This window comes from Crocuta crocuta, unplaced genomic scaffold (assembly GCF_008692635.1).
Source record: "Crocuta crocuta isolate KB4526 unplaced genomic scaffold, BGI_CrCroc_1.0 scaffold216, whole genome shotgun sequence".
NCBI lineage: Eukaryota > Metazoa > Chordata > Mammalia > Carnivora > Hyaenidae > Crocuta > Crocuta crocuta.
Window position 1 is genome coordinate 5,616,900 of NW_027531504.1, and position 25,008 is coordinate 5,641,907.

General features: G+C 40.0%; 1 protein-coding gene across 1 annotated transcript in view; it reads left to right on the forward strand.

Annotated features, from left to right (window-relative positions):
- Positions 1-512: 512 nt before the first annotated feature.
- Positions 513-25,008, forward strand: part of CCDC38 (coiled-coil domain containing 38) — a 46,195-nt gene continuing 21,699 nt past the window's right edge. Inside the window, exons 1-8 of the mRNA XM_077772151.1 lie at positions 513-690; positions 6,320-6,373; positions 10,586-10,686; positions 11,831-11,996; positions 18,159-18,223; positions 20,878-21,041; positions 21,153-21,233; positions 23,621-23,775. Of these exons, the coding sequence (XP_077628277.1) occupies positions 6,334-6,373; positions 10,586-10,686; positions 11,831-11,996; positions 18,159-18,223; positions 20,878-21,041; positions 21,153-21,233; positions 23,621-23,775 (772 nt within the window). The 5' untranslated portion in view covers positions 513-690; positions 6,320-6,333. The remainder of the gene's footprint in view (positions 691-6,319; positions 6,374-10,585; positions 10,687-11,830; positions 11,997-18,158; positions 18,224-20,877; positions 21,042-21,152; positions 21,234-23,620; positions 23,776-25,008) is intronic.

Below are 25,008 nucleotides of genomic sequence, written 5' to 3' on the forward strand. Positions count from 1 at the left end.
CCTTCCACCGCCTTCCCAGTCCTCGGGGAACGCGCCGCCTTCCCCCACGTCCCCACCTCCCCGCCTGCAGACCGTCGCAGTGCCTGTGCCAGCAACCCGAATGAGGATTAGTAATAAATGTTACCATGGAATCTCCTCTTTTTTGGTCGCCCTGTTATTTTCCGGGTAAATGTGGAGACTACCGTCCCTACTTTTCAGAAAGTAGGAAACTGAAGTTGGGTCACCGGGAGAGAGAAAGGTGGGCTTCGTCGATCACGTGGCCGGGCGAAAGGGATTCAGGGACCAGGGCTCCCAGGTGGGGCCGAATGGGGGTAAACCTCTGCCAGGGGCAGGTGCAAAAACCAGGCACGGAGACCCAGGAGGCGCAGCGTCGGGAACCTCTACCCAGTGGGCTGGAACGCGACGGGCCGCGGGCAGAAGGAACCTGGGGGTGGGGAGGCGGGGGCTGCCGTGGGCGAGTTGCCCCCGGGTCCGCGAGTCCGAGAAGCGGGGTGGCGGGTGCCGCGCACAATTTTCGGTTGGCCAGCTCCGCTCCGGGATCCCCTACCAGAAGGTCCCCGAGATGAAGGAGGATCCGGGCGGGGGAGGGTAGAGCCGAGACGAGAGAATCGATTGGCGTTTCTGTCCTTCGTCCGCTAACGCCGTCCTGAAGGATAGGTTGGAGCGGCCCCTGGATCCAAACTCTTGGAGGTAAAAGTGGTTTCAGCTCAGTGCCCCTCTCACCCCCCATCCTCATGCCAGCTGTCTGGTGGGGCCTACCCTCAATTTGCCCCCAAGATTGGAGACAGAATCAAGTTTGTTTAAGTAAGACGGTCTGTAATTCTCACCCACATCTCTTCTCGCTTATCAACTGCTGTGAAAACACTGGCAGACACTGGGTTTTGAGTTTCTTAATCATTTTATTTTGTTTATACTCTTATTAGAAGCTCTGTGTTAGGCTGTGGAACATAGGAAGACAGGAAAGGCACTTTCCCTGCCCAGCAAAGACTATAATAAAAAGGAAGACACTTTATAAACATGAATAACAGACCATAAAATGTAAAAGTAAGTCAATTTAGTGTTATTTAAAAGCCATTTAAAAACAAAGAAGAGAAAGCAAAAAATCCTTTAGATGAGCAAATAAATAACAATACACTTTAGCTCTCATATATTGGTCATTCAAGAGAGAAAGCAATAGGTAGGAAAGAGGAATTCAATAGAGAATGTGAGTAAAAGAGACCCTACAGGAAAAAAAACCAAAAAACCCATATATTCCTCACAGCTCAGACACACAATCACAAACGTGTGTGTGTGTCTATACACAGGTTTTAAAAAAAAAAATTTTTTTTGTAATGTTTATTTTTGAGAGAGGGACAAAGCATGAGCAGGGTAGGGTCAAAGAGAGAGGAAGACACAGAATCCCAAGCAGGCTCCAAGGTCTGAACTGTCAGCACAGAGCCTAACATGGGGCTCGAACCCACCAACCCACCAATCATAAGATCATGACCTGAGCCAAAGACGGTTAACCAACTGAGCCACCTGGGCGCCCCTATACACAGTTTTAAAGAGAAATGTATAAAAGAGAAATAATATAAGAGAAATAGAAATAATGAAAAGCAAACACATAAAGTCAGAGTTCATAGAGAAATAATAAAATTTTATATTCTAAAATTCCTGCTAAAGAATTGAATCTGTTACATATTACGGTTACAGGCATGTTTGCAGACTTATGAAGTTGTAGATGTAGAGGAGAGGGTGAGATTATAGATATACAGAAGGATTTGGGGTTCAATAAATTTGTCTTAATCATACTCTGTTACTTATGAGCTGTTTGACCTTGGGAAATGTACTTAACTTTCCTAAACCTTGTTTTCTCATCCATTTTCTCATGGGTTAATTTTTCCTATTTTATAGACTTGTTTGAGCTTTATATAAGATGAAATGTAAAACACTTTGTCCAGTGCCTAGCTCAAATTATAGGTGTACTTGTTTTACTACTACTACTAGTTCATTTTAATCCTGTTATTTGTTTAATGGGTCAATTAAGTTAAAGATTTCCCTGCTGAGTTCACAGAATATACTATGAACTTAAAGCTTACAAGTTTGAAGGGGAAGTCTAAAAGAAATAGTCATTCTTTTCATAAAGGGGATTTTTATTTGTGGGTGAACTGAGTGCATCGATTACAGTCCAGATATACAACATTGCATCAAAAGCCCTTGCAGACAAGAAGGATAAGAGTGGACTTCTCTCCTCCTTAGTCATTGTTGAAAACATAATTATAGATACAATCCTTCATAATAACCGACATCCCTATAGCACTTCTTAGTTTACACAGTATTTTTCACATCATCTTACTCACATTGGCTGACTTCTACTCCTGTTCTCTTTCTTCCTCTTGACCCCCAGTGATTTTTTTCAGTTTCCAAAATGGGCGGTCAGAAATGTTGATAGAAAAGCCCAAACTATTCCAGCAAGGCCTTAAAGGTCAAGCTGAAGGTAATTTCCTCATCCCTGTGCTCTGCTTCTGACCTCAATAAGAGAGGCAGATCGTTATGCAGGCCAAGGACCTAGTGGCTTCTGGCCCTCAGGTAAACAAAAACTTGCTAGCTCTGGTCTCTCCACACCATCCAAGGACACAGTTCACAGCCCTTTCTCCCAGTATTTGTCCAAGTGGGTGGGAAGGAGGTGGGAAAAGAAATGGAAAGGCATTGAGTATGAATCTGTCTAAATCTTTGTTTGCATATGGGAGATAAACAAAGCTTTTTATCTCCTACAGAGGGACTCTGGATATCCATTTTCACTGAATTGTAGAGAGAGTTGCGAAAATCAAACACAAACTGCTTTGAATAGTATCTGGTAGATGCTGTTATTGTTCATTGTTCATATCTGGAGTTGGTCTCAGACTCTGAGTTAGGCATTATAAAACCCCATTCCTCTTTTCCCTCTTCCTTAAAGCTTAGAATGTTCAGAATGTGCACAAAGATGGGTCAGGCTCCCCAAATCTACACTGATATTGCTGGTAGATTCCTCTCAAATGAACTGGTTTCAGGAATTTTAGTTTGGGGTTTCTTATGAAAATTGGTTATCAGTTATCTCTCCTTTTCTAATGCTGGCAGTTATTCACAAGACAGAGTGGACTAGACAGAGGAAAGATCTGGATATCCACCTTGAAAAAATTATAGGCAATTATTTCCCTATCAGCCCACCATGCAGGCCCACTACATACATTACCTGTGCTTGAAAATTGCAACAAGCCTGTAAGAAAGGTATTAGTATCCACATCTGATGGAAAAAGAACCCGATGGAAGGTGCATTGAGTTTAATCAGATAGACCTAAAAGGAAAGTGCTGATAAGAGGCAGAAGCAGGATTTAAACCGGCCTGCCAAAAAAATTCTTCAGGGGCGCCTGGGTGGCTCAGTTGGTTAAGTGTCCGACTTCAGCTCAGGTCATGATCTCATGGTTTATGAGTTCAAGCCCAGTGTCAGGCCATCTGTTGCCAATGCAGAACCCGCTTTGGATCCTCTGTCTCCCTCTCTCTGCCCTTCCCTTACTTGTACTCTCTCTCAAAAATAAATATTTTTAAAAATCTTCAGTAATTTGAAAAGTATAATATCAGTGATGTAGGTTTTTGTTAATCTTTTCTCTACTATAAGCTTTAACATAATTTCTTTTTTCTTTTTCATTTTTATAATCACTGGAAGTAAAGTCACATTCTAATTAGTAAATATTAGCACAAATTTGCTCCCACTTACTGAGTTTGGTCTGCACACGAGGCACCCTGCTTGGTTGCTCATATACATTGCATCCTCATGAAAGCTTTAAGGGGTGAAATTATATTCTCATTTTATGGAATAGGAACCTCAGGCTCAGAGATGCTAAGTAATTAAATGTAGGTTCTGTGAAGAAAATGTGTTTTTTCTGTTGTTGTTGTTTTTAAATTGTCCTGTCTCTGGCACCCACAACAGTGCCTGGCACATAGTAGGTACTCAATAAATATTTTTTGAATGTTAAATATCTTGCTCACACACCTGTAAATGTCAAACAGGCTTCTCCATTCCAAAGTCTGTATTTTTTTTTTTTTAATTTGAGAGAGAAAGAGCATGAGAAAAACAAACAGAGCATGAACAGGGAATGGGCAGCGAGAGAGAGACACCGAAACTGAAGCAAGCTCCAGGCTCTGAGCTGTCAGCACAGAGCCCAATGCAGGGCTCAAACCTACTAACTGTGAGATCATGACCCGAGCTGAAGTCAGACGCTTACCCAGCTGAGCCACCCAGGCACTCGCAAAGTCTGTACCTTTAATCACCAGCTACAAATGCTTCTGGGACTCTTAGCTCTTCAAGGAGGCTCTTTGAGAGACCTGAGGCAAAATTTAAACAGGGAGCCTGAGGCGCCTACATTGGCTCAGTTGGTTAAGCATTTGACTCTTGATTTCAGCTCAGGTCATGATCTCATTGTGAGTTCAAACTGGAGCCCTGAGTGGGGCTCTGCACTGATAGCTGGGAATCTTCTTGGGATTCTCTCTCTGCCTCTCTCTCTGCCCCTCCCCTAACTCTCTCTGTCTCTCTCAAAATAAATAAATAAATATTTAAAAATAAATAAATAAATGGGCAACCTGAAACAGGATGTTTGTTCCTGTTATGGGCACACGTTTTTATATCAAATACTAAACATCCTTTTTCCTCCCTAATGAAAATATCATTGATACTCCTTCATTGTAAAAGTTACACAAACTCTTTGAGAAATAATGACACAAAAATGTATAAAAATTCAAGACCAGGACTAGGGTGAAGCAAGTCAAACATTTGCCTTTGGTGCAAAACCTAAAGGGGAGGGCAAAAGCAAACAACTTTTTTTTTTTTTTTTTTTTGAGAGAGAGTGTGTGTGAGCAGGGAAAGGGCAGAGAAAAGGGGAGACAGAGAATCCCAAGCAGGCTCCATGCTCAGCATAGACAAAACCAAACATTTTAATTCACTATTTATCTTAATTTTATCTTAATCTTTATTTAATTTTGAGAGACAGACAGAGTGTGAGTGGGGGAGGAGCAGAGACAGAGGGAGACACAGAATCTGAAGCAGGATCCAGGTTCTGAGCTGTCAGCACAGAGCCTGTCTCGGGGCTCAAAACTACTAACCGTGAGATCATGACCTGAGCCGAAGTTGGACGCTTAACCAATTGAGCCACCCAGGTGCCCCAAATTCACTATTTTTAAAAATAAAAATTAATGCAAAAAGTTCCACGATGAACAAAATATCAAAAATGTAAATACAGACAAGATCGGTGGGCCAGGAAGCAGGTGTGGCAAGTGAGGCACTCACTCTCGGGGTCACGTGAGTTCACAGTTGAATCCCATCTGTATTTAAAGCTTTAAGGGACACCTGGGTGGCTTAGTCAGTTAAGCAACTGACTGAGGCTCAGGTCATGATCTCACAGTTTGTGAATTCAAGCCCCACATTGGGCTCTGTGCAGACAGCTCAGAGCCTGGAGCCTGCTTCAGATTCTGTGTCTCCATCTCTTCCCTGCTCATTCTCTGTCTCTCTGTCTCTCAAAAATAAATATTTTAAAAAATAATAAAGTTTTAATATTTTGTTCACCATAAATTTTTTTTTCCTGCATTATCTTGGAATTTTTAAAAAACTGCATTAACATGTAATTTATCTTGATAACTGAGTTTGCAGGGATACCTCCTTAAATTTTGCACCTAACTAATCCCACACCTGATAAAAATGAAAGTAGACGTTGCTCCAGATCAAAGACAACCACTATTAATGTTTGGTTGAAAAACTTTTCAAACATCTGATTTGGCTTATGTTTTTTAAAATCTACACTATTCTTACCTTTTTAACATATTTTGTTTTTTACTTTTCATATATTGTTAACGGAACTAAATTGTGACTACAGCATCGTTTTGAGGGGCTACGGGGCAATCCATATTATGGGGACACCATAGTTATTTAATCAACTCTCTGTTTATTAAAAACATGTCAACAAATATTATTGTACTTACATATTTGCCCACTTAGCTGATTCTTTTCTTGGGATAAGTTCCTAGTTTTGGAATTGCTGGGTCAAAGAGTTTGTGTGTTTACTACTTTTAAAAGCAGTGAAGGCTATTCGGAATCACTGGTTGTTGAATTTGACCTCTTTATACGACGTTTACAAAATTTCTTTGTTTTAAGTTTTTATTTAAATTCCAGTTAGTAAAAAAAATTCCAGTTAACATGCAGAGTAATATTAGTTTCAGGTGTACAATGTAGTGATTCAACACTTCCGTAGGTCACCTGGTGTGCACAGGCTTACAGAATATATTTTTAATGTATTTCCTTTTCTTTGGATAGGGCCAGGAGACAACATGTCATCAAATGTTTTGCCGACATCACTGACTCCTGGAGGTAAACAAGGAATCTGTCAATGAGTTCTTGCTTTGTGCCTGGTATGGTCAGTCTCCATGGTAGATTGGGACAGGAGGAAAAGGAGAATGCCACAAGACAAGCAACTTCCTATGTAAAGAGTTTATCGATGGCCTGCTGAGAAGGTTCTCTTCCACTTTTTAATTCTGCAAAGACAAACCTTCGCATTGGAAGGGCATTAAATTGTCACATACTTAGCTAGTTTGCTAGGGAATTTCGTGACATAAAACAATTAACTCAATTGTTTGTCATAATAAAGGACAAGAATAACAACATCTTATCAAAATTGGTCCTCTCCTTTCCTTATCCAGCCTTTCTCTCCTCCTCTTGCTTCTTTTTTTTTTAATTTTTTTTTAAATGTTTTATTTATTTCTAGGAGAGAGAGAGAGAGAGAGAGCGTGAGCAGGGGAGGGTCAGAGAGAGAGGGAGTCACAGACTCTGAAACAGGCTCCAGGCTCCAAGCTGGCAGTCAGCACAGAGCCCGACGCGGGGCTCGAACCCACAAACCGCGAGATCATGACCTAAGCGAAAGTCGGACGCTTAACCGACTAAGCCACCCAGGCGCCCCTCCTCTTGCTTCTTTACAAGCATACAAGGAATTCATATTTATTGGTATAGAAGAACAACATCTTTTTCACTTAAAATTTGATAAAGATGTGAAAATTGGGTAACACCATGAGTATGTTACACGTAACAGGCACTCCATAGGCATTTTCCACGGGCTAGGGGAAAGCTTTACAATGGATTCTCCCTCAGAAACTCTCGAAGAAAAGCAAACAGTGCCTTCATTTCAGACTTCTGGCCTCCAGAACTGTGAGAGAATAAACGCCTGCTGTTTTAAGCCCCTTCATTTGTGGTGATTTGGTATAGCAGCCCTAGCTCTATGTGACGAGGAAGTAATTCAGGTGGGGAGGAGGGTTGGCTAAGAACCAGCACTTATAGTGAGTTTATAGTTCAGGAAACTTGCTAGAGCAAGTTGAAGGTGGCCCCTCCAAATGGTAGCTGCCTGCGTCCTAACCCCTGCATTGTGACCTTATTTGGAACAAGGGTCTTTGCAAATGTAATGGAAGTGAGGATCTCAGGCTGAGAGCATCTTGGATATAAGGTGGGTCCTAGGGGTGCCTGGGTGGCTCAGTTGGTTAAACGTCCGACTTTAACTCAGGTCATGATCTCACAGTTTGTGGCTTCGAGCCCCGTGTCGGGCTCTGTGCTGACAGCTCAGAGCCTGGAGCCTGCTTCAGATTCTGTGTCTCCCTCTCTCTCTGACCTTCCCCTGCTCACACTGTCTCTCTCTCTCTCAAAAATAAAAAAAAAAAAAAATAATAAGGTGGGTCCTAAATCCAATAACAAGTGAAAGAAATAGAAGACCCTGTGAATGGAGACAGGAGTTACACAGGCAGTGATTGGCTAAAGCCACCAGAAACTGGAAGAAATAAGGTGGGATTCCCCCATGGAGATTTTGGAGGGATTATAGTCCTGCCATCACCTTGATTTTGGGCTTCTGAACTCCAGGGCTGTGAGAGAATAAAGTTCTTTTGTCTTAAGCTGCCAAGTTTGTGGTAGTTTATTACGGCAGCCATAGGAAACAAATATGCTTGGTGTTCAGGGTTTTGGTTTATCTATTTCTCTATAACCAAAAAGAATGTGGCTTTGGAATTGGAGGGGAAAAAGTATCTTGTCGATCCAGGACACTTAAACTTGGTCAGAAGGGCTTTAGATCAGACATTTAAAACTTTAAGCCACCTAGGGTGGGGTGGACAGTAAGTTTGTGAGGTTTTTCTTGGTGAGTTTGGGAGCAGAGAGGGTTGGTTGAGGGAGAGATGTCCAGCCTACCAATGACTCCCCTTTGGAAGACATCAGTGGTCCCATCCTGGGATGTCAGGTCCAGCTCTGGCCTGAGTGGTTGTTTAGGGTACAGGTCACGGACTCCGGCAATGCTGCTCGACACCCACTTGGGTCCTTGACTTCTGTTGCCTCCTCCTGAGCCTCAGCCTGTTGGCTCTGCCCTTCCATATTCCTGCTGTCTCCAAGCCCGGCTGCCTGGACCTACCCTCACCTGTCTTTGCTCATGTATTACAAAGCCTAAAATTTCATGTATTACATTGACATCTTTGAGCTTCACAGATCCCCAAAGGCCTAACTGTAAGTCTTCCTGTTCTTGCCAGATTTGACCTCCACTCAGTGAGAAAGCTAGTTTCCCCATCAGCTGGACCAGTTATACCCCACTGGTCTTCAACCGAATGGGTTTCAAAAGTCAATTACATCCTCTTACGAGAAGCAGGGGCACCTCACCCTCTTGTTACTACAAAGCCTGCCTCCTGCAATCCCTGCTGTTTCACTTGGCTCCTGAGTGCAGTCGTGATGTGGTCCTGTATGGCAGGTGGTGTCCTCCTCCCCTGGGCAAGGAGTATAAGGGACTAATAAACTGCTGTCTCACCAGTCCCGTGTTGAGTGTCATATGTTCAGCCATCTCATCCTATTTAGGGCAGGGGATCCTTCCTTTACGCACAAGGTGAATAGGAGGTGATTAGAAAACTCCACACTCCATGTTGAGCCCAGGGCTTCTACTCTGCGACTTTCTTTCTTCCTAACGCATTACCTGCAGGAAAATGTGCCTGAGGTTTCTATCCCAGACACTCCCACTTTCCCAACTGAATCCCTGGGCAAATAGCCAGTTCTCAGGCAGCCTTTAAAATCTGGACCAATAACTCCCAGCCCTGCTGTATCTTTTAGCCACTTGGAGAAGAGTGGTGCTTTCAAGATATTCTGATATTTGGGGAGGTGAGAGTGCGTGCAGAGGCTGGGCTGAGAGGGGATGTGTCTCTGATTTAAGGTAACAATTCCAAGTTTCAGTATTCCTGCTTTTGGCTAGTGGCATTTAAAGCCAAAATTTTTACCCCCAAACATTAGACAGCAAGAAAGAAAGAAAAAGAGAAAGACCTTTTATCATTTCAGTTTTTATAAATAAAAAACAAAAAGTCCATTCAGAAATTCAATTGACTTCTCTCTCCCTGTCCCTTTCCATCTCCTCCCCCAACCCCTTTATAGCCAGACTTCTGTTTTATTAAGAGTGCAGTCTGTGGTTTGTATTCACAGATATGTGCAGCCATCACTAGAGGCCATTTTAGACATTTTAATCATCTCAGAAAGAAACCCTGCAGCCTTAACCATAACCCCCATCTCCCCTCCAGCCCTAAACAACCACTAATCCACTCTTTGGCTCCATGGATGTGTCTATTCTAGATATTTCATGGAATATAATGGAATCTTATAATGTAGGGAATTAATGTGGCTTCATTCACTTAATATATTTCCAACTTTCATAAGTCTTGTATTATGTATCCTTCTTATGGCTGATTATTATTCCATTGTATGGATCTACCACATTTTGTTTATCCACTCATCAGTTGATAGATATTTGGATTATTTCTATCTTTTGACTATTATGTCTAATACTGCTATAAATATTCACATCCAAGTTTTCATGTGAACATACATTTTCATTTCTAGGAGTGGAATGACTGGTCACGTGGCAACTGCGTATGCAACTTTTGCAGGACCTGCCACTTTTCCAAAGTGGCTGCATTATTTTTCATTCCCATTAGCAGAATGTTTGAGATTCCAATTCCTTCGATCCTCACCAATACTCATCACTATCTTTGATTTTTTTTTTTTTTTTTTTTTTTAACTCTCAAGTCTGGACCGAGGATGTTCCTAAGGGTATGGCTGTGTCTATTACTGCTGAAATGGTGGTATAAGGGAATGTAGTTATATTTGTAGTGACAGGAAGAAACAATATCTTAATGCCTCAAAATATGATCCCACTATCCTATAATAGGCCCACTTATCTATTCACACAACAAATATAGACTTATCCCCCTTATGTACTAAGCATTGTGCTTGATGCCATGGGAAACAGACAGATGAGCTGTGTCTTCTGCCCTGGAGATCCAGACCCTGCATCCGTGCCTTGGTTCGGGAGGCGAAGGCTGCCTGTGTTCTCCTCAGAGACTCACCTATCCGCTGGCTCTACCCTGGCTAGTGGGATCCTTGCCCTTCTGGTCAACAGAGCAGGGATGACAGATGTCTTTCTTTCTTTCTTTCTTTCTTTCTTTCTTTCTTTCTTCCTTCCTTCCTTCCTTCCTTCCTTCCTTCCTTCCTTCCTTCCTTCCTTCCTTTCTTTCTTTTTAACAGAGAAAGAAAGCGATGGCTCAGTCAAAAAGGAAAAACCATATAGGATCTTTTTCAAAGATCTCTTTCTTTTCAAAGAAGATGAAGTGGCAGCAAAGAAAAAGGTAAAGTTTTATTAAAGCCTAAACCCAATTAATGTTAGAAGCCTATCCTCTTATCTATCACTTTTATTAATGTTGTTGGATTAAGACATGGAGTCAGATGTCGGTGTATGCATCGCACACTGTGCTGGAGTGTAAACACACACAAAAGGAACAGCATCAAACAGTAAGGGCCTAGGGATCACCACCTTCTGGGGGAAGATAGACACACCATGACAAAGGCATATGACAAGTATGGTATTCCCCACTTCATTGATTCTAATGTCCATATATTCTTTCACATATTCTCATTCCTGAAATTGGGATCCAGCTTATAAAGATGGGGTGCCATGCATAAATGGCAGTGCATAAAATAATAGTGTATGTATAATAAATGACATCTTAGAGTTGATAAAATACAGTAATAGAGACATACAAAAGAAATACAGAGGAAGGAGTGCCCGTCTTTGTTGGAGAGAAGGATGGTGGTGGCGGTGGTGGCGTGTGCCTTGAAGTTAATTTCACTACTTATATTTTTGTACCTTATATTACACAATTTGGATTTCATGAGGTTTGCTTTCCTTATTCCTAGAGGTAAAGGTTGATTATAGGATTTTAAAAATCCTAATTAGAATGAAAAAAGTATCTAGAAATTCTCAGTAACTAATTCATCTAAGGTGAGTGATGGTTTTATGCTTGAGTTCTATAGTTTCATTGAAAGTATCCAAAATTAATGGAAGGCTAATGTCTTTCTGTCTACTGGAGAGGTCCATTTCCTCTCAAGTTTTCAATTCAATTCCACAGAACCAGTCCTTTCAAATCAGTTTGAAATTTCCAAGTTACCTGCAGTTTGGGCAAGACAAGATTAAAAAATGAAACTGAAAATAAAGCCAGAACTCTTTCCAGTCTCATATCTGTGATGCACATGTTTGGGAAAGGTTGAATGTCTTTATATTTTTGTTCAGCTTCCTAAGAGAAAGAACTGAAAACTAGACCCAGTCCTTCGGAGTTAAGAACTCAAAGTTGCTAATTTAATGTATCGCTAATGAGAAATACATCAGTAGTTAGAACAAGACTCGTTGTAAATGATATTTTTGTATATGATCACTATTTTTAAAGACAAAATTTTATATAGTAAAAATTCTTTTAAACTTTTCCACTTGGGCAGGAAAAAATTATAAACCGCAGCATGAAAGTCTACCAAAAGTCTACTTTTTCATCTCGAATGAAGAGTCGTTCACACCTGGGCCAAATGGCATTCTACTCTGACAGGGCTCGTGACTCATTTGACAAATTTGGGCTAGATCCCACTCTTATTCTCAGATTAACAGAAGGTAAGTCTAAATTACTGGTTAAGAACAGTGTTTTGAATATTTACTGTTAATGTCAGGTTTGGGGGCTTTTCTGGAGATAAAAAAAAAGTATACTATCTCATACTATGGTGGGAGGGGTCTCTGTAAATGGGACTGAGAGCTGGGAGAAAATCTATTTTAAATAAGAAAACACACTTTTCCAAGAAATAGACTGTTACTCATTTTCATGGTTCTAAAGAAGAAAGTCAATTCCACAATGATACAGTATTAAAGGCTATGGCATGGGCTATTTAAACTTGTTTCTAGATGTAGAAATATATGAAAACTTTCTAAAGAGAAGTCTTGATTTTCCAGGTCATAAAACTCACATATCCAGAATCAGGAAGCTAATAGCCCTGTTGTTGCAAAAACATAACCTGTTTCAAGGGCACTTGAAGGCAACATGTTATTATTTTAGGCTTTTAATTATTGTTCCATGAAAAAGGGCAATGTGTTAATCAAAATGTCATGGATATTTCTTACTTGTTGGACCAAGAAGTGCCTACAAATGAGATAGAAAGCAGTTTGAAGCCAATGACATTGATATAATTAATGCTAGAATAATGGGGGGGGGTCACAAAATCTTCCCCCAAAATGAGTTTTGTCCACATTTTTAAATTAAAATTAAAAAGGAAGGAAGGAAGGAAGATACATTGACTGCCCAGGATTTGTTGTGGTAACTTAAAATTTTTGGTAACTTTCCCAAATTGTGATTAAAAAAATCTTAGGGAACAAAAAACGAAACAAAACAACCACTTAGGAAAGCACTTTGGAGTCTATAATTAATGTAGAAAAAGAAAGCTACATTATCTTTTTTTAGAAGATCTTAGAGGCACATAGTCTGCACATAGTTGTATGAAACAGGGCAAATGACAGGCAACATGACGCTCTCAGTGACTATCCCACTAGTAGGGTAGTAGGGTAGGTTCAGCGGCTATCTCATACTTTACCTTTATAGAATGGTGATCCCTAAGACATCAAGAGCACTTAATATTATATGGGATATGTTTTGGAGTTCGACACAAAGTGGCTACCTTCAAAAACCCTTGCGACACTACCACTTCTGAGATACCTGGCAAGTACGGTTTTGCAGATGACCCTACTTAACACCATGCCAGTTGACAGAGGGGTTACTGGTCTCTTAGGAGTAAATGACATACAGTAAAATCTTAAATTAAGCAATTTGGACATTTTTGTTGAAAACAAAGAAATCTCCCTCTGACTCTTTCCAATCAAGAGTTGATTTGGTTGAAACTCCCATTTCCCAACCTTACATTTCCTGCCTGGATCCTAATTAGAAACAGACCTACATGATGTAAAATGAGCAAGTGACCCCTACTTTGGGAGCCTGGTTATTTTAAGATTGTGTATCAATAGTAGTCAACTGCTAGATCACCTCAAAGGAATTACACAAGCAACTGTCATAGACAGATTGCTTAGGCTGCGTAACAGATGTGCCATTTCCACCTACATGCAGCGGGCAGGTTGACTTTTGTTTTACTCTCAAAGGGCAACACATCCTGACCACATCCCCAGTAAGCGGTGAGGTACTCCGTAATTGAGGGAACACTAATGCTTCCAGGAGGGCTGGATCATACATAGTCTCTTTGTCAAAAATCTTCCAGATAGCTAGAAGAGCCAAAATGGGAAACCCACTACAACCAGTATTTAGGCTTGGAAGAATAAAATCACACCAAGTCAGCCATATAGTATCATGTTAAAGTAGCCTAGGTGGTAAGAATGACTATAACATTTAGTAAAAAGGACGGTATAAGATTTTTTTGTTTTATCTAAAAAAGCCAAACTCATAGAAACAAAGTGGATTGGTTATTGGCAAGGACTAGGGAGTGGGTGGGGAAAATGGCGAGATGTTGATCAAAGGGTACAAATTTCCAGTTATAAGACAAATAAGTTCTGAGGATCTGAACTTACCCCTATAGCATGGGGACTGCAGTTAATAATACTGTATTATACATACTTTAAAGTTGCCAAGAGATTTTGAATGTTCTCACCACAACCACCACAACAAAATAGTAGTAATATAAGGTGAAAGTTGTGTTAACTAATCTAATTATGGTGATCATTTTACAATATATGTGTATCAAATCATCATGTTCTACATTTTAAACTTGTACAATGTTATATGCCAATTATATCTCGAAACAGCTAGAAAAAAAGTATCTGTTCCTACATACTCCTGCATTTCTCTTTGAATTCTAGATTTAATATTTATCAGTCTCCGTATAAGTTTAGCATACACAGAATCTGTCCCCCAAATTGCTGATTAACAAAATCATTTCTGGGGTGCCTGGGTGGCTCAGTCGGTTGTGTCCGACTTCGGCTCAGGTCATGATCTCACGGTTTGTGGTTGGAGCCCCGCCTCGGGCTCTGTGCTGACAGCCAGCTCAGAGCCTGGAGCCTGTTTGAGATTCTGTGTCTACCTCTCTCTCTGACCCTCCCCTGCTCACACTGTTTTTCTCTCTCTCAGAAATAAATAAAACATTAAAAAACAATTTTAAAAAATCATTTCCTTTCCATGTGCTCTGTGCTCTGTGAGGACAAAAGGAAAAGATAATTTGTGTCATACACTATTGAAATGTTTCTAGTAAGTTCTATTGGTGAGAAAAAGAGGACAGTATAAGATTTATTTTATACTGAAATTTATTCCAATTCATCTGACCCGTCACAAGTGACCAAATAAAAGCTACAGTAAGCACTTTCATGCTTTTTTCCTATTAAAAATATTTTTTTAAACANCTGGAGCCTGTTTGAGATTCTGTGTCTCCCTCTCTCTCTGACCCTCCCCTGCTCACACTGTTTTTCTCTCTCTCAGAAATAAATAAAACATTAAAAAACAATTTTAAAAAATCATTTCCTTTCCATGTGCTCTGTGCTCTGTGAGGACAAAAGGAAAAGATAATTTGTGTCATACACTATTGAAATGTTTCTAGTAAGTTCTATTGGTGAGAAAAAGAGGACAGTATAAGATTTATTTTATACTGAAATTTATTCCAATTCATCTGACCCGTCACAAGTGACCAAATAAAAGCTACAGTAAGCACTTTCATGCTTTTTTCCTATTAAAAATATTTTTTTAAACAAATTGAACCTGAATCTAATCAAGTAAACATGGGAGATTGAGCGCATGTTAAATAATACTATGAGGATGCAATCTCATTATAAAGGAAATTCTACAGGGAAATTTATCTGGTTTCTTAAACCAATAAATGGCATGGAATAAAGGAAGGTAATATGTATGGAGAGGTGGGGATGGTAGTTATAGATTAAAAAAATTGACTTTAGGAGTTATACCAACCAAATTGATCTTTGTTTAGATTTTAATTTTTTTAATTCTAAAAAGTTATTTTTTTTAAATGTTTTATTTCTTTCTAGGAGAGAGAGAGAGAGAGAGAGAGACAGCATGAGTAGGGGAGGGTCAGAGAGAGAGGGAGTCACAGACTCTGAAACAGGCTCCAGGCTCTGAGCTGGCTGTCAGCACAGAGCCCGACACGGGGCTCGAACCCACGAACCGCGAGATCATGACCTAAGCGAAAGTCGGACTCTTAACTGACTAAGCCACCCAGGAGCCCCTAAAAAGTTATTTTTGAGACAACTGGGGAAATTTAAACCCAGAGTAGGCAAAGATGATACGAAGGAATTGTTAATTTTGTTTGGAATGATAGTTGTATTATGGGCTGTGTTTTAAAACTTTTTTTATCTGCTGGAGTTACATACTAAAGTATTTATGGATTAAATGGTAACAATGGCTTGGATTTGTTTTAAAATATTCCGCTGAGGGGTAAAGTGAAGAGTGGCAATAGATGAAACAAGATTAGTAAAATGTGGATCATGTTGAAGTAGGTGATAGGTACATGGCAGTTCATTTTATGATTCTAATTTTATGAATGTTGAGGATTTTTTATAATCTGTTAAATTATTAAAGAAAACCATGTTATAACTGGACCCTTATTATTTTCACATACGTCATTTTACTTAATCCTCAACAAAATGCTGTTGGATATTTTTGCCTCCTTTCCTCCTCTGATGAAAATGGCCCAGTGAGGCTGAATCACTAATTCAAGGTCACTAGGTGGAACAGAACTCAAACCAATGTCTGACTTTAAGTCTTATTGTTTGTTACCCATAATCACAGAACTATTTATTAATGATTATGATAATCATTATTGATATTATTACTGATCTGGGAAAGCTAAGTGATTACTCATTCCACTTGTATTTTTAATAATAGCTAATGATTAAGAAGTTATTATGTGTTTCTTAGCATGTTGCTTACTTCTCACAACACCACTATGAGGTAGAATAACAGAAATGGCTAATTTATGCTGTCGTCATAAACCATTCCTAAATTTCAGTGGCTGACAACAACAGAAGTTTATTTCTCATTCACCTTTCAACTTTGGTGCTTTCCATTGGGTCCTGCACTGAAGGAACAACCCCTGTCTAATATGTTGCTGGATTTCCGGCAGAAGGAGAAAGAGAGAACGAGGTAGTTCTTGAAACTTCTGCTTGGAAGAAACACAGATCACTTACATTCATATTGCATGAGCCAAATCAAGTCAATGGTCAAACTTGATGTGGGGTGGGGTGGTAGGTAAGGGGAGATAATCTTCTTACAGAGAGGAGCAGAAAATAGTTTGGAATAAGAGCACCTGGGTGGCTCAGTCAGTTAAGCGTCCGACTTTGGCTCAGGTCATGATCTCACGGTTCGTGGGTTCGAGCCCGGTGTTGGGTTCTGTGCTGACAGCTAGCTCAGAGCCTGGAGCCTGCTTCCGATTCTGTCTCTCCCTCTCTCTCTGACCCTCCCCTGCTCATGCTGCCTCTCTCTCTCTCTCAGAAATAAATTTTTAAAAAAAACATTAAAAAGATTTTAAAGAAAATAGTTTGGAACAATAATATAATTTACCACAATTAGTATCCTCATTTTTGCAGATGGGAAAACACTGAGGCTTGGAGAGGGTGATTAATTTACACACATCCTTATAGCTAGTAAGAGGCGGAGACAGAATACAGACCAAAACTGTGGGCTTTCTAGTGCACTGTACTCACTGGGCATTTGGAAAACAAGATTTTTTTGGAGCGCCTGTGTGGTTCAGTCGGTTAAGTGTCTGACTCTTGGCTTTGGCACAGGTTATGATCTCATGGTTCATGGGTTTGAGCCCTAGGAGATTCTTTCTCTCTCCCTCTCTCCGCCCCTCCCCAGCTTGTGCTCTTGCTCTCAAAAATAAACAAATAAACTTTAAAAACAAACAGAAAAACACTATTTTCTTTCTACTTCTATTTACATTTTAATCAAGAGACTTTGTTCTACACCACATTCTGGTGGTTCTTCATGAAGTGAACATTATTGAAATGCAGCTTATGTATACTTTTTCCAGAATGAAGAAACCTTGAAAGGAAACTGATCTTCTTGATTGCTAGATAGTAAAAGTAGTCACCTGTTTCTTTCCTGCTGTAAAGTTGATTTGTGATCCCCAAAAACATTTTGCCAAAGGACTTCAGTTTTATATTTAGATTGGCCAAAACACTAAGATTTAAAACAGCTCAGTCTTCTTCAGCACAGGCTGAGGAGTCAAATGCCCCTTCCGCCACATGTTAGCTCTATTATCTCGGGCAAGCATCCTGACATCTCTGAGCTCACATACAGGATGGGGATAAAAATATGTACCTCATTGGGGTTATTGTTAAAATTAAATAAAGTAATCTACTTAAAGTGCCAAGGGGCACCTGGGTGGCTCAGTTCATTAAATGTCTGACTCTTGATTTCCATTCAGGTCATGGTCTCACTGACAGTGCAGAGCCTGCTTGGGATTCTCTCTCTCCCTCCATCTCTCTCTGCCCCTCCCTTGCTCATACATACTCTCTCTCTCTCTAAATAAATAAATAAACATTAAAAAAAATAACGTGTCTAATAAAGTTCTTGGAATATGATGGACAAAAAATAAATGGTAGTTATTATTTTGAAATCAGTTTTCGAGTGATTAGGAAAAAAGTTTATTTGAAGGTATAGTGGTTTTTAAAGTCAGATACATCTGTCTACAGTGATTTAATTACATGGATTTTGTTTTATACAGGCTTTTGGGGGATAATGAATTAAACCTAAGTCTATTTCAATTTTCTTTGAAGGTGCAGACACAAAAAGGACAATTCATGAATTTATTAATGACCAGAGAGACAGGTTTCTGCTGGAGGTAGTAAAAATTTCTTTCTTCCTTCCATTAGATAGAAGACTTCTTGCATAGCACTGCCAAATTTTCACCTTGACATTTTATTTGTCCACTACAGTCTGCAGATCTGTTGCCCCTCCTATCCTTTCCTAAACAACTCCAGTTGGGCTTTTGTCTTCATCAGTCCACCAAAACTACTTTGTCAAGGTTACCAGTGACCTTCCAATTGACAAGTTCAATTTGTCATATCACAGTCTTCCTTTTACTTCCCTGTCAGCGGCACTTAGGTCATTTGGTCATTTCCTCTTTCTTGAAATGCTTTCTTTGGCTGGTTTCCAGGACCCACTGTCTCTTGGGTCCCTTGACCCACTTCCTCATCACTGGCTGCTCACTCCTTCACAGTTTTCTTTTCCTGTTACTCTCCCCCGCCACCATCTCCGAATGTTGGAGTGCCCCAGGGCTCACTCCTCACCCTGTGCTCTATCTACATCCCTCCAGGCCCATGGCTTTAAATTCGGCTTCCCTGTTAACAACTTGCAAATTTATTTCTGTACCCAATCCTCTTCCCTGAACTCCAGACTTACAAAGGCAACAATAGTTCTTAACATCTCCATTCAGATGCCCAACAGGCACTTCAGACTTCACATTTCCAAAATTTTGTCCCTTCTATACTCTACCCCTGAAAATTCACATCTCATGTAGTGCTCCCATTGCAGTGAGTAGTAATTTTATTTTTCCAGCTGCTTAGGACAAAAATATTGAAGGTATCCTCAACTCTCCTACTTACAACCCACACTCAAATACAGCTTCAAATATATTTTTTCCTAATATATCCATAATCACACTACTTTTCACGACCTCTCCTGCCACCACTGTAGCCCACATCACTGATATCTCTTGCACAAATTACTGTTGTAACTTCTGAACACTGGTCTCCTGCTTCTGCTTTTGCTCCCTATAGTCAGTCTGTTCTCCACACAGTGGTAGGAGTCTTTTCTCCACACGTGCCCCTCCTCTGCTGAAGACCTCTAGTGACTTATCTGTCCCTGGCTAGCTCTCTCTCACTCTGACCTCGTTCCCACCACTCGCAACCTTGCTCACTCTTCTCTAACTACACTGGTCTCCTTGCTGTTCTTAGGACACACCGATCTTGCCCTTGCCTCAGGGCCTTTGCACTAGAGGCTTTTCCTTCTGGGAGGAACATTCCTTGCCTCAGATATCCCCATTATTTGTTCCCTATTTCCTTCCAGTTTCTGTTTAATTTTCACCAAATCATGGAGACATTTCTCAGCTCTACATAATGGCAACCTTCTGCCTTTGCCCCATTGCCCCCTGGACCACTTTACCCCCCTGTAATGGACTCCCCGCTCCACTGGAATGTATATCCCATAAAAGCAAATCTGTTTATTGTGTTCATTGCCCTGTTAGCACCACTTATAAGAGTCCTGACACACAGTAGGCAGTCAATAAACACTTGCCAAATCAAGTAATGAATGAAATTTGTTTTGATATAAATTTGGGGTATTTAATTACTGATATTTCTTTAAAATCTTCTCATTTAAATATTTTAAATTCACTTATATTATGTGACTTTATTATTTCTTTTTCACGTATGGCATTAAAAGCCCAAGCGAATTCTTACGTTATATACTAAAAAAATAAAACCTAGATGTCAGAGTTTATTTTCAGATCTAAACAGGGCGCTTGGAGGCTGGTTAAACACCCCTGCCCTTGGGCAGCTTGGAGAGATGTGTTACAGGCACGATTCTCTCCCGCTACTTCCTAATGGAGGACGCTCTGTGACTGCAGACAGCACAACTTCCCAGTGCCTAGAAATACTGGAGGGATGTTGTGGATAATACCAGGTGGACCTGCTCTTTGGAGGGATATGTAGCTTTTTTCATTTTCATTTTCATTTTTTAGCATAGAGCCTGAGGCGATATGTAGCTATTTTTGATTTACGGGGCACAGCCATTTTGGAGCCATAATGAGCTCTTCATAAAAGTGAAAGAGAGGAAGCAATCTCCATTCTAGTGATCCCCAAATAAACTCTCTCGTGAAATAAAGGCTATGGTCTCAAGACTTGGCATGCTTTTATTTATTTTCAAATGTTTTATTTTTATGAGACAGAGAGAGCGTGAGTGGGGGAGGGGCAGTGAGAGAGGGGGACAGAGGACCTGAGGTGGGCTCTGTGCTGACAGCAGTAAGCCATTGTGGGGCTGGAACTCAGGAAGCATGAGATCATGACCTGAGCTGAAGTCAAACACTCAACTAACTGCCACACAGGAGCCCCCATGCTTTTATTTCTAGTATAAGTGATTGCTTAGTATGCAATTTATTTTACCCTTTATTATGAGACTACTGAAATGTACTAGCAATGGAGGGAGGGGGCGCCTGGGTGGCTCAGTCCTTAAGCCGTTAGGTGTCTGACTCTTGGTTTCAGCTCAGGTCATGATCTCATGGTTCATGAGTTCAAGCCACACAATGGGCACTGATGGTGCAGAGCCTGCTTGGGATTCTCTCTCTTTTTCATTCTTTGCCCTTCTCCCTCTCATGCTCTCTCTCTCTCAAAATAAATCAATAAATAAACTTAACAAAAAAATTACTTTAAAAGAAATGTACTAGCAACAGGCTAGAAATGTGGAATAATGTTGCACTTCTGTTTTCAATATTCCTAGTACGCTCTCTCAACCAAAAGAAATACAATTAAAAAGTTCGAAAACCTCATAGCAGTAAAGGAACGGCAACTCGTAAAAGCAGAAAAAAAGCTCCAAGAAGATGCCATGGCCTTTGAAGAGTTCCTTCGAGAAAATGACCAGAAATCTGTAGACGCCCTTAAAATGTTCGTGTTTTCACTCCAGCCAAATTGCCTTTTTCCCCCTTTCTTTTCTGTTTCTCAGAACACAACACAACACAACACAACACAAACTAATAAATCTCTGTTACTTTTCAGTGCAGCACAGGAAACTATAAACAAACTCCAAGTGACAGCAGAGCTAAAGAAAGCAAATATGGAGGTTCAGGCCGTAAAAAGGTGAGCCCAGGGCACCATCTTTTCCTTCTTAAATATCCATGCCCCATTGAAACCTACTTGTGCCTAGCAAGACCTAGGTGAGAATATTCCTTATCAATTGATGATTCCATAAATATGACCTCATTTTTAAAATAAGTAACCTGTTTGATCAAGGATCATCTCTCTCTGCCTGGCTATCAGAGTACAGTGACCTCTGGTTGAAAAGTTTCCTCTAACTTGTCAATATAAAAGCCTAGAAATTGGTTGAGAAGAAGCAAGCCAACATTAAAAGTAAACCATAAATTATTTTCTTAGTGTCCTCTTTCATTCATTCTAAGGCATATTTCTTCCCACATTTTAACATCTCTGAAATTGGGGTTCAATTTTACAACCATCTTAAAACTGTAATTGACAATATTTTTTATATTTATACTTACACTTAGTTGAACCTAGAATTGATATTAAAAACTGGAATCTACAATGACAAAAATTACAGGAGGAGGAAGTTGGGATAAAATTATTATACCACCCACCACACTTTTTTTTTTTTTACTTTCAAGCCCAGATGTTTTCTTCTGTGGTCAAGTGTATCTCATTTGATCTAATTTTAAATATCTAAAAAAGCTTCCTTCTATCATCATTCTTGGACAGTAATTTCATGACCCAGCAGACACTGGCCTTTGTATCAATCATGCTAAAACTTTTTTTTTCTTTTTAGGGATTTGATGCTTAACTTTCCTCTAAAATCAAGTCCTAGGCTTTTCAGAAAAGAGGACAACAGCTTCTCTAAAATATAGTAAATGAACTGGATGGTAGTTTCTTTGAAACCGATTGCTACTAACAGAATGTGTGTTTTCAAACACATTCTGGCTACAGAGGCCTCTTTTATTTTAGGAGCCTAAAGTTGAAGGCATTCCAAGGTGGAGAATTCCCTTCCCTCCTTCACGCCATCATGTAATTAGAAGATTCTGTTCTATTTATAGAACCAGAGTAGCAGCCTCTATGTTTGCACAGAGTACTGCATTTTTTGCACAATGGCCATCCTGCAAACGCCTTGTTGCAAAGAACTTGTGTATTGTTTACATGTCTCGTCATCCTAGAAAGGTATAAAAAGGCAAAGAAAAACAAGCTGGTAACAGCACATAGGATGCAGGCAACTGCTATTTATTTCCTTTTTTTCTTTAAGTTTATTTATTTTGAGAGAGAGCGAGCACACGAGTGGAGGGAGGGGCAGAGAAAGAGAGGGAGAGAGTGAATCCCAAGCAGGCTCCACACTCAGCACAGAGTCAGATGCGGGGCTGGATCCCACAACCCTGGGATTGTGACCTGAGCCAATATCAAGAGTCAGATGCTCAACCAACTGAATCACCCAGGCGTCTTTCCTTTTTCTCTATGGGCTTGAGATGGCCCAGGAAGTTCCTCCACTGCAGGTAGGGCTGGAAATCTGCTCACAAAGGGAAAGGGAGCTTTCTCTGAGGCTTTTGCTTGGAAGGTGTGCAATTCCAGCCATTTGAATCTTGTTTTTTGTAGCACATCCGGGAGGCTTCAGACTAAAAATAAAGTGGCAGTAGAATGAGAGGCTCCCAACATCTTTCACCCAGTGATATGTGAGCCAGCCATTTATTGACTCTTGACTATCACTCTCACATCAGGGCTTAAGGAAGTCACCGATTGAAAGAAGCACTGAAGCTGAGGATATTGATACAGGGGTAATATTGATAAGGATATCGAAGAGGGGACGATTTAGGAAGCCTCGAAGGATAACCAGGGACCTCCCTTTCATGACAGCCTTCACTGTCAGTTTCAACATTTCTTGAGAGTCCACTTTGTAACATGATGTAACATAGGAAAGCAATCTGAGGGGAAAGGCTTTCAGTCCAAGACACTGGATTTTGTCGGTGAGAGCTTAGGCATCGGAGTCAGTCAGACCTGGATCTGAGTGCTGGTTCTGCCATTTACTAGACAGATGATGTCACAGGTCATTCATTTCTTCTTCCAAAAGGTAGGATGATACCTATTTTAAAGTACTGCGGTGTGTCCTGCATATATGGCCCGCTTCATAGTAGGCGCTATTGAGTGTTCATTTTCTTTATTCTTCTTACATAAGTATCATCTTTTGCTACCTTCTAATTTTTCCCTATGTCTAAAATTTAATACATTTCCCTCAAAAATAAGTAGAGTAAAACTATCATCAGTCTATTCTATGAGTGCATATCCTTGGCATATTTTATTCAAATAGCATTCTTATATGTTTTTTCTTCTCACCTCATGGCCATACTTACAATTTTTATTAAATAAATTATTATTCAAATATATAATCAAGGTAACACATTTTGTAAAACCTTTTTAAAAAAATGAACATACTTTCAATGGATATTTTTAATGATACCTTTGTTTCTTTTGAGTAGTGAGATAGCAAAAACAGAATTCCTCCTTAGAGAATACATGAAATATGGATTTTTTCTGCTGAAATTGTCTCCAAAACACTGGCAAATCCAGCAAGCACTGAAAAGGGCACAGACGACAAAGGGTAGTATGAATGTCACCCTTCCGATATTAACAAGTGAGTCACATGTTCTTAATTTCAATGAAGTAAATATCCCTAATTCTCAAATACTCTGTTTCAATATTTACTTTTCTTTATGAGTCAGAATTTCTATTTTAAGCAGAACCTGAACAAGAATTCCCACTATCTCTGATATTATAAATTCTTAATTTGTAATATGTAAAGCAATAAAAACATATACATGAAGAAACAGAAAATATTTATTTGCAGATGATATGATAGCATACCTAGAACTCCCCTCACCCTCCCATATAAAATCTGAACAACTATTTGATTTTACTAAAGGGTTCTGCTGAGTAAATGGACACAAACTCAATTATACTTTATTAACCTCACATATTAACTTAGATAGACTAACTTCATTAATTAGAAGATATACAAGGAAATCAAATTCAAGAAGGCAACAATAACCTTAATTGTGTGACCTGGTGATTTGATGAAAAGAGAATTATGTCCTGTTTTTATAGAGGAAGGCTGATATTGTAAAGCTGCCAGTTTTTCTGAAATTTATAAGTTTTATGAAATTATAATAAAAATGTTACCAAAAACTTGCCAGGCAACTGAGTGTTGGTTAGGGAGAACTTTGAACAATGATTCTGAGGTCCATCTAGAAAGATAAATACTTCTGAAGTAAAAGGATAATAGAGGGTGTTACTAATCTTTTAAGGCAGTATATAATATCACAAAGTCTTTGAAATTAACACAGCATGGTACTGGTGTTAGGAAGTTAGCTCAATGGACCTGATATATTATATGTAAGAATTAAGTGGTAAGTTATCAAAATAGGGTCACAAATCACAGAGGAAAACTACTATTTCCAGCACATTCAGTTAACAAGGACCAGACTTACCCTTCTGCCTAAAAAACCCTGAAAAATATATAAAGCAACAGGTTTCAGGCATGAGGCACCAAGGAGAGAAGGTGATCATGAGAGAGGGGAGACAAATGAGATGATGGCCTCAACATACAGCCTGGGGAGTATTTTCAGGATGCAGCATAGGGAGGAAGAGCCCAGCCGTCCCCACAAATTGAAAAGACAGAGCTATGGGTCCAGGGAGGCTGGAGTTTCCAGAGCAGAGTACCGGAGAGGAGAGAGCCACAGAGAGTTCTCTGCAGAGTCTTCAGCTGAGAGCTGATCCTGAGTCTCCGGGGGTAAGAGCATTTACCCCCAAAGAAGTCAGTAAACTACAAATCAGGGGGATGTCCTTTCAGGAGGGCTGACTGTTAAAC